The sequence below is a fragment of the Lissotriton helveticus genome, chromosome 3_2, assembly GCF_964261635.1.
Source record: "Lissotriton helveticus chromosome 3_2, aLisHel1.1, whole genome shotgun sequence".
Taxonomy (NCBI): domain Eukaryota; kingdom Metazoa; phylum Chordata; class Amphibia; order Caudata; family Salamandridae; genus Lissotriton; species Lissotriton helveticus.
This window is the reverse complement of record NC_136062.1, coordinates 47,728,556-47,741,392: the sequence shown is the minus strand read 5'-3', so window position 1 is coordinate 47,741,392 and position 12,837 is coordinate 47,728,556. Positions and strand designations below refer to the sequence as shown.

At 42.6% G+C, this 12,837-nt stretch overlaps 1 protein-coding gene across 2 annotated transcripts in view; it reads right to left on the bottom strand.

The window, feature by feature from the left end:
- Positions 1–12,837, bottom strand: part of FBN1 (fibrillin 1) — a 713,526-nt gene that overhangs the window by 50,731 nt on the left and 649,958 nt on the right. For both annotated transcript variants that reach the window (XM_078684805.1, XM_078684806.1), the window contains exons 51-55: positions 6,687–6,752; positions 5,744–5,860; positions 5,462–5,581; positions 3,174–3,296; positions 1,725–1,856 (exon numbers count right to left, since the gene is read on the bottom strand). In XM_078684805.1, the coding sequence (XP_078540931.1) occupies positions 1,725–1,856; positions 3,174–3,296; positions 5,462–5,581; positions 5,744–5,860; positions 6,687–6,752 (558 nt within the window). The remainder of the gene's footprint in view (positions 1–1,724; positions 1,857–3,173; positions 3,297–5,461; positions 5,582–5,743; positions 5,861–6,686; positions 6,753–12,837) is intronic.

Sequence of the window (12,837 nt, the reverse complement as noted above, 5' to 3'; positions counted from 1 at the left end):
GTTATAATGAGCAAGGCAAAAATAAAAGATTTTTTATATGACCTGGTAGGGAAAAACAATCAAAGTAGCTTTTCCCTGTTATATTGCTGCTAACACCATAGGGTGACATGGGAAGGCTGTATTTAATCCAGTACAGTCTAAACGTTGATTGGCTTTGGCTAGCAATATAATTTGTAGTACCAACATAATGGTTACAATAAATCCAATAGCTTGCCGAGATCAAATTTAATATAACTATCACAGGAAAGTAATTTTAGAACTTACTATCCTGAGGTTTCCTAAAGCAGCCCAGTAGCAGCCTCTTCTGACTGGTCAGCCTTTCTCAGCCTCAGCCAGGCTGCCATCTGAGAAGGTGTGAAGACGCCTGAGCTTCAGCAATACAGCCACTTGGTGGGAGGAGTTCTGCTTCTTGGAGAAGTCAGGGAGAGGAAAATGGCTGGGGGGCTAAGCTGGATTTCAAAGGCTGGAAAACAGATGTCACAGGACCCAGGACAACCCCTACTTCCTTGATCCCCAACCAGAGGGGAGCTCCCTGGAATAGATTAGGACAGGGGCTGGAAGGGGAGTGTAGACAACGGTTAGCCATACCTCTGGGTTGGGTTACACTGATACACACTCCAAGGAGAGAATTCCAGGTCACAAATATGCCACACTTTGCAGGAAGTGGTCATAGCAAAAGGTGGCAACTTTAACTCTATTGGTTGAGGTGTCCAACCCTATTGCCAGCCCAGAATGGAGAATAAATATCGGTGAACTGCTCCTAAGATTCCTGCCTGAAACATCTGAAGATAAAGGACTGCCATGCTGGACCCCTGGACTGCACCACAGAAATATAACGCCGAAATTGAAATCCCAAAGGCTATAACGGGATTTATATTTCGGCAGACAGGATATCTGTCACCGTTGTGATTGAGTAATCCATCCGCCGACATCTAAATCAAGACATTAGTCCATTATCATGTGGGGGTATTATTAGGAGGATTTGCTTTGATGGGAAGGTGGGTAGGTTTCGTACAATTGTGTCAGACGACGGCCAATTACAACTAATGAATTATTATACAGTATTATGCTGTAATGTTGGGGCTCCAAATAAAATCTTATGGGCACATGACTTATTCTTTTTGTACTCAATTATTTAAACAAAGATATCATGGGTAGTTCTACCTGGCACCCGCTGCTTCTTTCACAGATTACGGAGCTGTCCCCTTTTATTGTACACAAGGACTAGACGAAGCATGTATGGAAAACGTTAATAAAGAGCTTCCTTGGTCTGTTCGTGGAAACTCCATAACTTGGGAGTTCACTTAAATATTGTTGATGAATAAAAGTTTTAAAAAACGTAGCAAAACATACTAGATGAAAGAACGGTGCTTGATCTACCGAAGCAAAGTTGGTGTATGTACACATTTCTATGCGTTGCAAATGAAAATATGTAAATGCGTGCGAGCAATGAACTGTGTGTGGAATATGCCACCCATGAGATCTAAGGAGGAAACTAACTGAATTGAACACTCTTCTATAAAATGTATTGTTACGGAAATTAGAATGACGTACAAAAACACCAGAGGTTACAGGGTTAAACAAAAACAGGGAAGATTTTCTTTTTGTGTCTTATGGTAATTCTGTGCAAACTCATTGGCTGTGAGGAGCATCAGTTCAAAATGCAATGCTTTTGTCATTGTATTTAATGTAGAATGGTGCATGATCTGTGACCCATACTGTACCTATGCATCCTTCACCATCTGGTCTGCGTTGGTATCCTGGTCCACAAATGCACATGTATGTTCCAATCATATTTTTACAGGTCATTTGCTTGGCATCACAGTCGTGTATTCCTTCCTCACATTCGTCCTGATCTGGAAAGGAGTTTAAAGCAATGTATTTAGTCATAGCTCTTATACCTTTGGAACTCTATGGAACTCAGTGTCTGTCGCCGCATAGTTCAAACATAGTATGAGCAAAGTATCACCGCAGCTTAATTAACAGATCACAATGCACAACCAAAGTGAAGTAAACGTTAAAGCTGTGGGTTTTAACAGAGGAATATGAATGAGGAGAAATCTAAAGGCAGTCTACCTTCAAGCAAAAATTACTTATTATTAACATTTTGGAATGTTGAGAACTCCCTGGGAGACAAAGGAACAAGAGGCTATGGCACTCTGATATAGGCCCACTGTCGACAACATCTCAATACTCCAATATATAGTCTGAGACTCTCACTTTCCTCATAATGTGTGGGGATGTGTGGAGTGGTGCAAGAGAGCCAGGAAAGCAGAGGCTGAGGTCAAGGGGAAAGAGTTGAGGCTTCTGTCAATTCCCACGGTTGGATATGCAGTGACAGTCAGACCCAATGCAGGAGCAAACCTTTCAATACTTTCTTTTCAGTCTCTGTCTTGTCAAATAAAGTAAGGAAATGAGGCAGAACTGAGAGAGAAGCAAGGGCCACAGAAGCGTTACGCTCCCTTCTTTCACAGCTCCTACTGCCAGTGCATGACAGCTACAGCCAGGACTCTACACTCTAGTGTGAGGGACCCTCATCAAACAGCATGCATGCACAGCAGAAGCTGTGGAAAAGGCGGGGCAGCTGCAGGAAGCCGCAGGAGTTTTTAAAGCCCCAGTGTCTAACAGGTCATTCCGCCCACATGCACCAGAGTGTAATAATTGCCAGTCGATTGCAATGGGCTTTATCAGCCACGCAAATGCCACTCCCACGTCACTGGACCTCTTCAGCTTGGGCCAATAGTGCTACTGCGGCCCTTCACTGGTCTGTGGTACCAGCAACAATGGGCTTTATGTCTATCGGGATGTTATGAGTAATTAGTCCTACTAAAATATGAATAGACAATAAAATAAACAATAACACCAAATAGTGAACTACATGAAATGATCGCAATCAAAAAGGAAATACGAGATGGAAACACAAAAGTACTTAGCAATGTAATATTAAAGCACTAATTTGATCCCTAATGTGAGAAATAACGCACAATGTGATACTTATTATGGAAAAATAATTTATATTAACCACTTTGCTAATTTCCACAAATCTTATACAGCGTTATTTAAAGGCATGTTAAAGGATTTGTAGTAGAACAAAATAAAACTAGGGTGAACCCTAAATACTTGATGAACTAGTACTACTTTGCAAGTGTGGAAACATTTTGGGCCAGGCTCACCTCTGCACATCCTGTTGTCGTCTCGCAGCACATAACCAGAAGGACATTTACACTCATATGCTCCGTAGGTGTTCACACATCGGAAAGCACACAGCAGAGGATTCTGGGTACATTCATTGATATCTGTGTGTTTGGAAACAGGAAACAATTCTTAACAAAACACAAAACCCCAACCTACTTAGTAAGCACTATGCATAGCACCTGAATACACGTTTTTTCCTTACTGCATTTGTTTTGAGTCTCAAATGTATGTGTTTTCATCAGACTTACCGAAAGAACTGACAGAAATGTTGCTTTAGATTGGCAGAAATGACTGGAGGGCGTGTGGCTCCCTAATACCAAGATGGTCACTGAGTCAGCACGCACTTGCCACTGAGAGCATTCTGCTCAGTCCCATCTTTCTTTCAGTGCTGAGGTGAGCGCTACTGAGTTGTTCTACAGGACACTTCCAAGATGGCCACCGGTGCATAAGCCATGTGGAGCAAGCATGTACTGTCTCACTATTTCTGGGAACTATGTATTCACCATTCACGAAGGGTAGTCGTGCAAGTGGGTAATGATAATGCTAGGAGACAAGAGCATGCAGATGGGCCTATCTCCCCTCTACGGTAGTGCTCAGGCCAATAATATAATGGGCGAGGGATTTGCAGTAGGCTTTGGTACAATTTTCCTTACGCTGGTGAAGTTTGAGAAATTCCTAAATTTCATGTTATGTAAAATCTGTGAAACTTCTCAGACTACCACATTATGCAATATTCCTGTTTGTCTCCAATTTGACTGTGGAAGACTGGTTCATGCAGAAAATGATACATTTAGTGACATATTCTGCTAATACCACTCTCCCTCCAGTATCAGAGAAAGATTTCTCATCATGCAGTGGTGTAGGGTTTGGAATCCTGCTACAGCGAGCTAAGTGGGAGGCAAAGGTAGGGTTGAAGAGGGATAAGAGATATGAAGAACGTTTTGGGTGGGATATAATGGGCCTCCTCTCTAAGGACATGGAGAGGAACATTAGGATAGCATCCAATGGGTGACCAATAGGTGAGTAAAGACCACAATGGTTGTGGGCAGGAGACTGGGACTCAGAGGGAAGGTTTTGAGGCTCAGGTTGGTGCAAGGGTGACTAAAGCACTAGTTTCTAGAGTGGTAGACAGGATCTCTGCACAGTGCATTGAGGAATGGGAAGATAAATGTTCAGAGGGCCTTCAGAATGGGATGAAGATTGTGACCTTGGCTACTAGAGACATAGAGAGAAGCACCTTTACAGATTTTGAGGGAGAGTGGCGTCACAGGAAACATGACCAAATGGGCAGGACATAACTATCGGACCGAAGGGGCGTGCATATTTAGCTTGATCTCACAACTAAGGAAGACAGATAAGCTACCAGGGATATGTGTGAGGGATGAGCCAGGGTCTGATTGTGTGAGGAATATCTGAGCTGTGCAAGGACGCTGTTGGGTGGTGCAAGGGCGCTGTTAGGTTAGACAAAGGATTACCCCTTGGTTTTGAGTGAGTCACCAGAGTCGAGATGCTTTCCTATGGATCTAGACTGGTAATCTGTTTCAGTAACGTAAATAGTGAGGGTAAAACCTCTACAAACTGCGTCCCAAAGTAAAATTTTTGTTCATTGGGATATCCTCTCTAGTCTAGATGAAAGGAATTGAGTGGTTCTCAAAGTATGTTTGTGGATGAAAACTGTCATGAGTGGGGAACTTTAGTCAGGTTTGAATTTGATGTTTGAAGGAGCTCCTCATGAAACATCCCAATTTCTTTCCTTTTGGGTAATTCCATATCTAACAGTGACATTTCATTGCTCTAGTATCACTGTTATTAAGTCAGATATAAGAGAATCAAAAATGTATATATTAAAGCAAATGCCATTGAGAGTGAAAAGCCCAGCAGCAAACCCACATAAGCCACATCTGCATATATTTGTATACTGTACTCAGCTGCTTTTAGCTGGTTCACAGGGCAAAACAGATGAACAAGAAAATTAAAACAGAGAACCACATAAGCCTGGGAGATGAACTATCAAAGTAGTTATCATCTAAAAAGGCATGACAAGGGGTGCTTTTTGGCTTCTAACCTCTTTTACATAAATGCCACAGACACGATGGCTGCATCCTCAAAGCCGCGCCTCACATTCCATCGGTAAATAGCATCAAGTTAAAAATGTCATTACTCCTATATACTGGCTAATGGGGTAAAGGCAAAAACAGGAGCAAAAAGTCCCCTATATTTACTAAGCTCTAGCAACAGAAATATTTAGAAAAATCGGAGTTTTTACCTTCACATGTCATCATTGGTCCTGGCTCAAAACCTTCATCACATGTACACTCAAATCCTCCAACAACATTCTTGCAAGTCCCATTTCCGCATGGTTTCCCGACTGAGCATTCATCGACATCTGTAGTACAGAACATGTGTTTAATTATACACGGGGTGGAAAAATCCTAAAGTGGACTCATAACCTTACAGATTACTTTACTAATTAATAGTGTTATCAATTACCTAATATAGGTATGCCATTTACCATTGATATAATCTTTTCTTGCACAAAAATACCTACCTCTGCATTCAACGCCAAAAAGTTCAAATCCAAAGGGACATTCACAGCGATAAGATCCGTCGGTGTTGATACATTGCCCGTTTAGACACCTTTCTGGGTCTTCACATTCATCCACATCTTAGTTTAGAAAATGACAAAAGAGTGAAACAACATAAATAAAAATCTGCAAGAGTCAAGATAGACAAAATAGCAAAACAGACTCTAGACATGTAGCACTGAACACCTGAGTAGTACCGCCGTGCCCACGGCTCTACTGGTACCCCTGCTTATTGAATTGTCAGAGGACTTTCTGTTATTAAATATTTGCTCTGAAATTGATAGAGATTCTGGTAGGCAAGGAATATACAGAAGAAGTTTGAAGACAAAGTCGAAGTAAAAGCAACCACTAAAGAGCTGCAGACATCACACTTTCCACCTTCACACAACTACATTTAGGACTCCTGAACATGGTGGACAGAAGACAGCAAGAGGAGTGGTGAGAATGCCTAGGCTGTGATGGTCAGAAGAAATGTAAATGTGGCAGAATACATAGGAAAGGAAGTCAGGGTGAGGAACTACTGGTATGATTGATCAGTCATTTTAATATCTATGTAATTCTGCTACTCTTTTTGAGCAGGGAAGAGGTTGCACTGATGATGAGAGGGAGAGAATGAGAGAATATGGGATGGGATAAGTGCAGGTGGGACTAGGATGAGGTAGGGAGGAGGTCTATTTTCCTACTATTTGTAATGTTACGGACCCTTCAAGATTTTCTAGGCTTATAGCTGTATGATAGAAATATGGGTGAGGGGTATAAATGGTTAGTAGGGGGAGAAAGAGTTTTGAAAGTCCAGACAAGTTCACAGTTCCTGCCTTATATTATTGTACCTCCGCCTCTTGCCATTTTAACTTGATAATGTATGTGAATCACACAATTTAGGTTAGGTTATTAAGAGGAACATACCAAGCCGCTCATCATCGGGTCCCAAACGTATCCCAACACCGAATGGACAAATCTGTTTGAACGCCTCTGTAAAATGAAACAGGTGCATTTTTAAGAGAATCATTTTGTGTAAATGCAAACAACTTATCAGCAGTCAAGGTGCAGGAGATACCAACTCTACACTTCATAGGTCTGCTCTTGAAAGGTGCAGCAGATGCCAACTCTACACTTCATAGGTCAGCTGGTGAACATATTACAAGTGAGTAGGGGGGAAGCCGGTTTCATTAACACCTGACTTAAACACAGGGAGTGGAATAGTGTCCAGCAGAAAGACTCCCAGAATTCACTTTTACGTAGCATTGTGAGTTTTGAAGACCACGGAAAATACAGGTTTGTTCGATTACATTGTCAGATATTGAGCAATAGTGGACCCAATGAAGTGCCTTGCACAAAGAGTGGCCGATTTACACTTTTTCCATGGTTGCTAAAGGACTGACCACATTGAAAAATGTGTTAACTGTCCGCAAAGAAATACTATACCAGTTAATACATTCAAAGAATTTGATATCAACAGATCTAAACTTGAGCTGCTCATCACATTTTTTTCATTGCACTTGCAAAATGTAAGATGCCTCGAACTGCACGCAGGAACCTAAAGCTAGGTGTATATTTCAAACTGGAGCATTGAAGAACTGGCCAGTGAAAGTTGCGTACATTTCATGGCGTGACAAACACTGATTCACTGTCGATGGCAGTGTTCGCCCTACGGTGAAGTATTTTATTCTCATCGGGGTGCCCCCATACTCCTGCTCCCTTCCCAACCTATTGACAGGAATTCCCTACCTACGACTGCATAGGGATTTAATTTGGCTTTGCCGTGAAGGTGACAGAATGTCCTCCAGCATTAACAACAGTGGCCAAAGGCTGCATACCGGCCAATGAGAGTATATACAAAACAATTTTCACATGGGAGTTGGTCATGAGCAACCCTCCTGCTCATGACTTGCCCTGTGCGGTATTTACATGTATTTCTGCAGTGCATACTTTACATTTGCCACCTTTGGAATGTCTGTGAATAAGAATCCCGTCCATTACAGGTATGCTTTGTAGATCTAATTTCTTAATTGCAGATGCCTATTGGCAGCATGAACAGCCTGAGCAGCGGTCCCAGTGTTTTAAGGTAATCTTGCGGTGCACAAAGATATAAATACGGGATGTATGACAGAACAATGCATTCCATTGCAATGCATGCCTTTACCACGCATGAGTTATAACGTGAAAGCCTTTACCACACAAAACCTTTACCAAGCATTTTTTCACAAAGTGTATACCTTAACCACGCATGCCTTTAAAACGAATTACGTTTTTAAGGCATGTATGTTAAAGGTCAATGGGTGGTAAAGGTTTTCCCTGACCCTGAAACCGGTCTTTGGTGACTCCACCCAGCCCCCACCCCTTCCCCTCAGCACAGTGATATCGGCCATACCCATAAATAAAACCGAGTAACTATATCACAAATATAGAACTCAGGCATGTAAAAGAGGTTGAAGTAAGGATTAACGCTCTAGACTGTTCACATGTGTTGCATAGTCTAGGACTAGGAATACTTACAGGCACATGCATCAATCATTTTTGCAAGCGCAAATGTGCGATTCACAAAAATCGGCCTTTTGCGCCCGCAAAAAGGGTTTCTGTGATGCATCAACCTGTCAACTTCTTGCAATTTAAGAAATCGCAAATTATTGATATTTCTTAAATTGCGATTGCATTTAAGGAATTGCAAATTGCGATTCCTTAAATGCAATGCATGATGGAATCACAAATTTCGATTTTGCTAATAGGGGGCCCAAATTACCATAAATTTGTACTTGATGGTAATTTGCAAAAACTTTGAAAAATGCACTAAAGTGCACTTTTCAAAGTTGTAGGTTACACACACAAATGCCCTTGGGGCATGTGTGTGCACAACGTGCGTGCACAGATCAATTTCAGGAGTGCAACAGGGTGTCCTTTTGACACCCTTGCACCCTTATACCTATTGGTACTCGCAAATTGCTCGTGCAATTTCCAATTTATTCCTATGGGTATGTAGGCCATTAAGGAATGGAAAGGCATTACTTAATTGTGACTCACAATTTGCGAGTCGCAATTAAGGAATGTTTGGGAATCGCTAATTTTATAGCGATTCCTACATGCATAGGCTTTTGCAATTCCTTAATTGCGATTCCTTAATAATCGCAATTAAGGAATCGCAAAAGCCTACGTTGATGCCTGTTAATACCTTCTCTTTAGAAGGAAGAGACTAAGATTATGGTCCTATTTTTCAGCTTTTCTTACTCTGGAGAATGCTTGGCTCACAGCTTCTATCTTTTCATCCAGACTAAACTTCACAACATTATTAAAAACTTGGATTTTATTGTGAATGTGTGCACATGGAAATCATCCTTCAGTATGATGATAGGCTTAGAAACAATACAACATTAACATTATTTTACAATTACAGTTCTCACAGCAATTTTCAGATCTTTCATCAAGATATTATTTAGATTTGGCAACAAACTGCCAGCGCATCTGGCAAGCCCATATCTACTGGTCCAAAGCCACAATGTGTTCTCAGCTAGTTGAATAGCACATTATTGGAAGGAATGGCCAATGGACCTATCATTAGAACATCTGAGGCAAGTAACACATTTTGTTGAAAATTAGTAATGGAATATATTCCCTACCAGCAGGATTAGTCGGGTTTTACGGTTTACCAAGCACAAGATCCCGGTATGAATAATTACATTTAACTTGTGCATATCCAAGTATGGACCTAACTTTAAAAAACATATCTTGAGAAATGATGCATGTGAAAATGCTGTCTCATCTTTACAAAATAACCATGGGTAATCTGTTTAAAACCATTTTCAATGTAACAAACGTGTGTGTAATTTGGTTAGACCCTGCCTGATTAAGGGTTCAGCACATCAAGGTGATATCAAAGGTCGACTCAGCACTTTATCAATTCTTTACTTAACTAATAATGAAATGAAAATGTATATTTCTTTAAGTACAGCTGGGCGACTGCCCTGAGCCAAGAACCCCTTGCATTTTCTATTAATACTGTAGGCCAGCTATTTTTGCAACTCATCTCTTGTTAATGATGCTGCAGTGTCTAACAGCTTTTCAGATGCCCCAAGCATGTGGACTACATTAAAAATGAGTTTTAATTATGGTCCAGGGGTTTATTCACATTGACTAATAAGAACCATGGCAGGCCCTCAACATTTGACTAAAGCACCACTGTAGTTAAACTAATCTGTTATTTTTCAATTCATAAAATAAGCTAATGCAAATCAAATAAAGCACAATGATCTTTAATGTAAGGTATTTGAAAAATGTAATTACACGGAGAACTAACTAACAGCTTTTACTACAAAATCTGGCGCCTGGATACCCTGGCGGGTGATTAGCCGCGCTCTACAAATCCGACTTGATTGATAGCATATTTAATCATAGCATTTCTAACAAGACTCATGGCATGTGTAATTACATCAGTTATAAAACACTGTGCTTGGTAGAGTGGTGAATTATAGTCAATGTAGTGTGGTTAGCGAGTTGCTAACAGTGTTTGGCGGGTATACTAAATTGAGTGGAGTGTAATTAAACAGACTGCCATAGAGTACAGTAGAGTAGAGTGATGTATAGTGTCGTAAATTAGAGTGTCATAGAATGGAGTCGAGTGGAAGGGCATAAAGTGGAGTAGCATCCAGTGGAATACCTTACAGTTGAGTGGAATAGAGTAATGTATAGTGGAGTGGTGTAGAGTTGAATACCATAGAGTGGAGCTGCGTAGATTAGAGAGGCGTACAGTAGGGTGACATAGAGTGGAATATGGAAGAGTGGAATGACATATAGTGATATACAGTGGAGTGGTGCAGAGTGGAATAGCATAGAGAGGAGTAGTGCAGATTGGAGTGGCATAAAGGAGAGTGGTATAGAGACAAATAGCGCAGAAACCAGTTGCATAGAGTAGAGTGACAAAGTGGCATAGAGCGAAATAGAGAGAATAGGAGTAGAGTGGAGTTGCAAAGAGTGGAATGGTGTACAGTAGAGTGATGTAGAGTGGAGTGGCGTAGAGTTGAATGGCGTGGAGTGGCAAAGAGTGGAGTGGTGCAGAGCGGAGTGGCATAAATTGGGCTTGTGGAGTCGATTAGCATAGAGTCGAATTGCGTACCATGTGGTTTCTGGCACACTGTGCATGGATGTTTGGGGGGGCACCACATGTGCCCCCTGACCCCATAATGGAGGCCCACAGGGTCCCTTTACGTCTGCCTTTACATAGTGGTGGGACTGCCATGTAAGGGCTGAGAGAAAAGGGCATCCTAATCCCTATGGAGTTGTCTCTACAGGCACTGCCACCATTATAGGGATTAGGCTCCGACTGCTGCCCTGATGGGCTCCTTGAGCCTGTCAGAGGCGCCAGTTTCTCCTCCTGCCCAAATCGCTCTGACCGTCAGTATCTTAATACGGCGTTTGGACCGATACACTGGATGTCAGACGGACCGCCACTGATGGCCTTTCGGCGACAGTCTGCCTGCCATCAAAATGAGGCTCTTAGTCTGCGTTCTGGTTTTTAAGAGGAAATATAGTGTAGTAAAGTGTTTGTTTATTTTTTGCACATTTAATTATTAGCTTAATTTTTTTAAGGACACTGTACTACACTATATTTCCCCGTACAACTCAAAACACAGACTAAGGGGCCAATTACTATCTTGCTAGGAAATCCCTCCAACGACTCGGATGCAGAGGGCTTTCCTAGCGAATTGCGCTCCACAAGTTCGAGTGACAGATTCCGATGCACCCGTATGGTGAAGGACTCAGTTTGCTCGGACTCCCATTGAACTTTATGGAAGCCTGTATACGAAGCGCGTACACAGGCTCCCGTAGCAAAAATGGGTGTGTGGGGAAAAGCGTACACTTTGTGGTGGGCACTCCATGGTGCCCACCACACTGTGCATGCATGGAAAAGGGGGACCCAGGGGTACCCCCAAGAGAGTGATTCAGAGGGCCCCCGGTGAAGGTGGGCTTGCTACAGCCCCTGAAGTCCGATTCCCACAGCCATTTCGTCTCGCGGAGATCAACTCGATACGGCTGTCCAAATCGTGCATGGTACTCGCTCTTTCGGAAGCCGGCTCCATTGCGTGGCACGATTCGGATGCAAACGAGTTGGACTGACAAGATCAAGTTCGTAAATGATTAGGTCGACGCAGACGAGATCTTTGCATTGTACTTGGTCATTTGGAACCGGAGACGATTCGGTCGGAAACATAGGCTTCGAATCGGATTTCCTAGTTACGGAACCCGGCTGGAGGACTTCGTAGCGAGATCATACTAGGCACCTAAATGTGGTCTAAACAATATTTCATCCTTCCAAAATTGAAAGTGCAAAATATAGTTTAGACCAAACTTAGCCTGCGTTCTGGCTTTTATGGGAAATTTGGTGCAGTAGAATGTTTTTTTTAAATGTTGTACATATTACATTTTTACTGAACTACATTATATTTCTCCTTAAAATCCAGTCCAGAAAGGACCTGATTACGATGGTCGCTCGTCCGACCGCAATTGCCACAGTAATGGAACCGTCCGACATGTAGTCGGCAGTTCCACCCACCTAATTAAGATGCAACCGCTGTGTAGGCAGTTGGAAAAATGCAATTTTCCATTGCGGCTTCTGCTGCGGCCCAGAAAAGGACTGCAGGACAAGACAATGGAAAAAGGTATTTTGCAAACATCCATTCACCGTGTGCCAGGCATCACATGGTGCATGGATGTTTGGTGAGGTGGAGGGGCATCACATGTGCCCCATGGGCCTATAGCCGAGGCTCACGGGGGACGGGGGTCCTGCTAGCAGCCTTCAAAGTCCCTTTTAATCTGCCTTTACGTGGCAGTCATACCACCATGTAAAGGCAGAGGGAAAAGGGACATCATAATCCCTACGGCTTTGCAGGCACTTCTCCCATTTGTAGGGATTGCAGTCGGACCGACACCCCCGTGGGCTCCTTGCGCCTGTGGGATCTTAGTCAGTCCCTCCAACCACTCCGTTCCGAATGACCACATCATAAGCGGCTGTTGGACTGCTATACTGGCTGTCGAGCAGACGGCCACCACCGGCCTGTCGGTGGCAGTC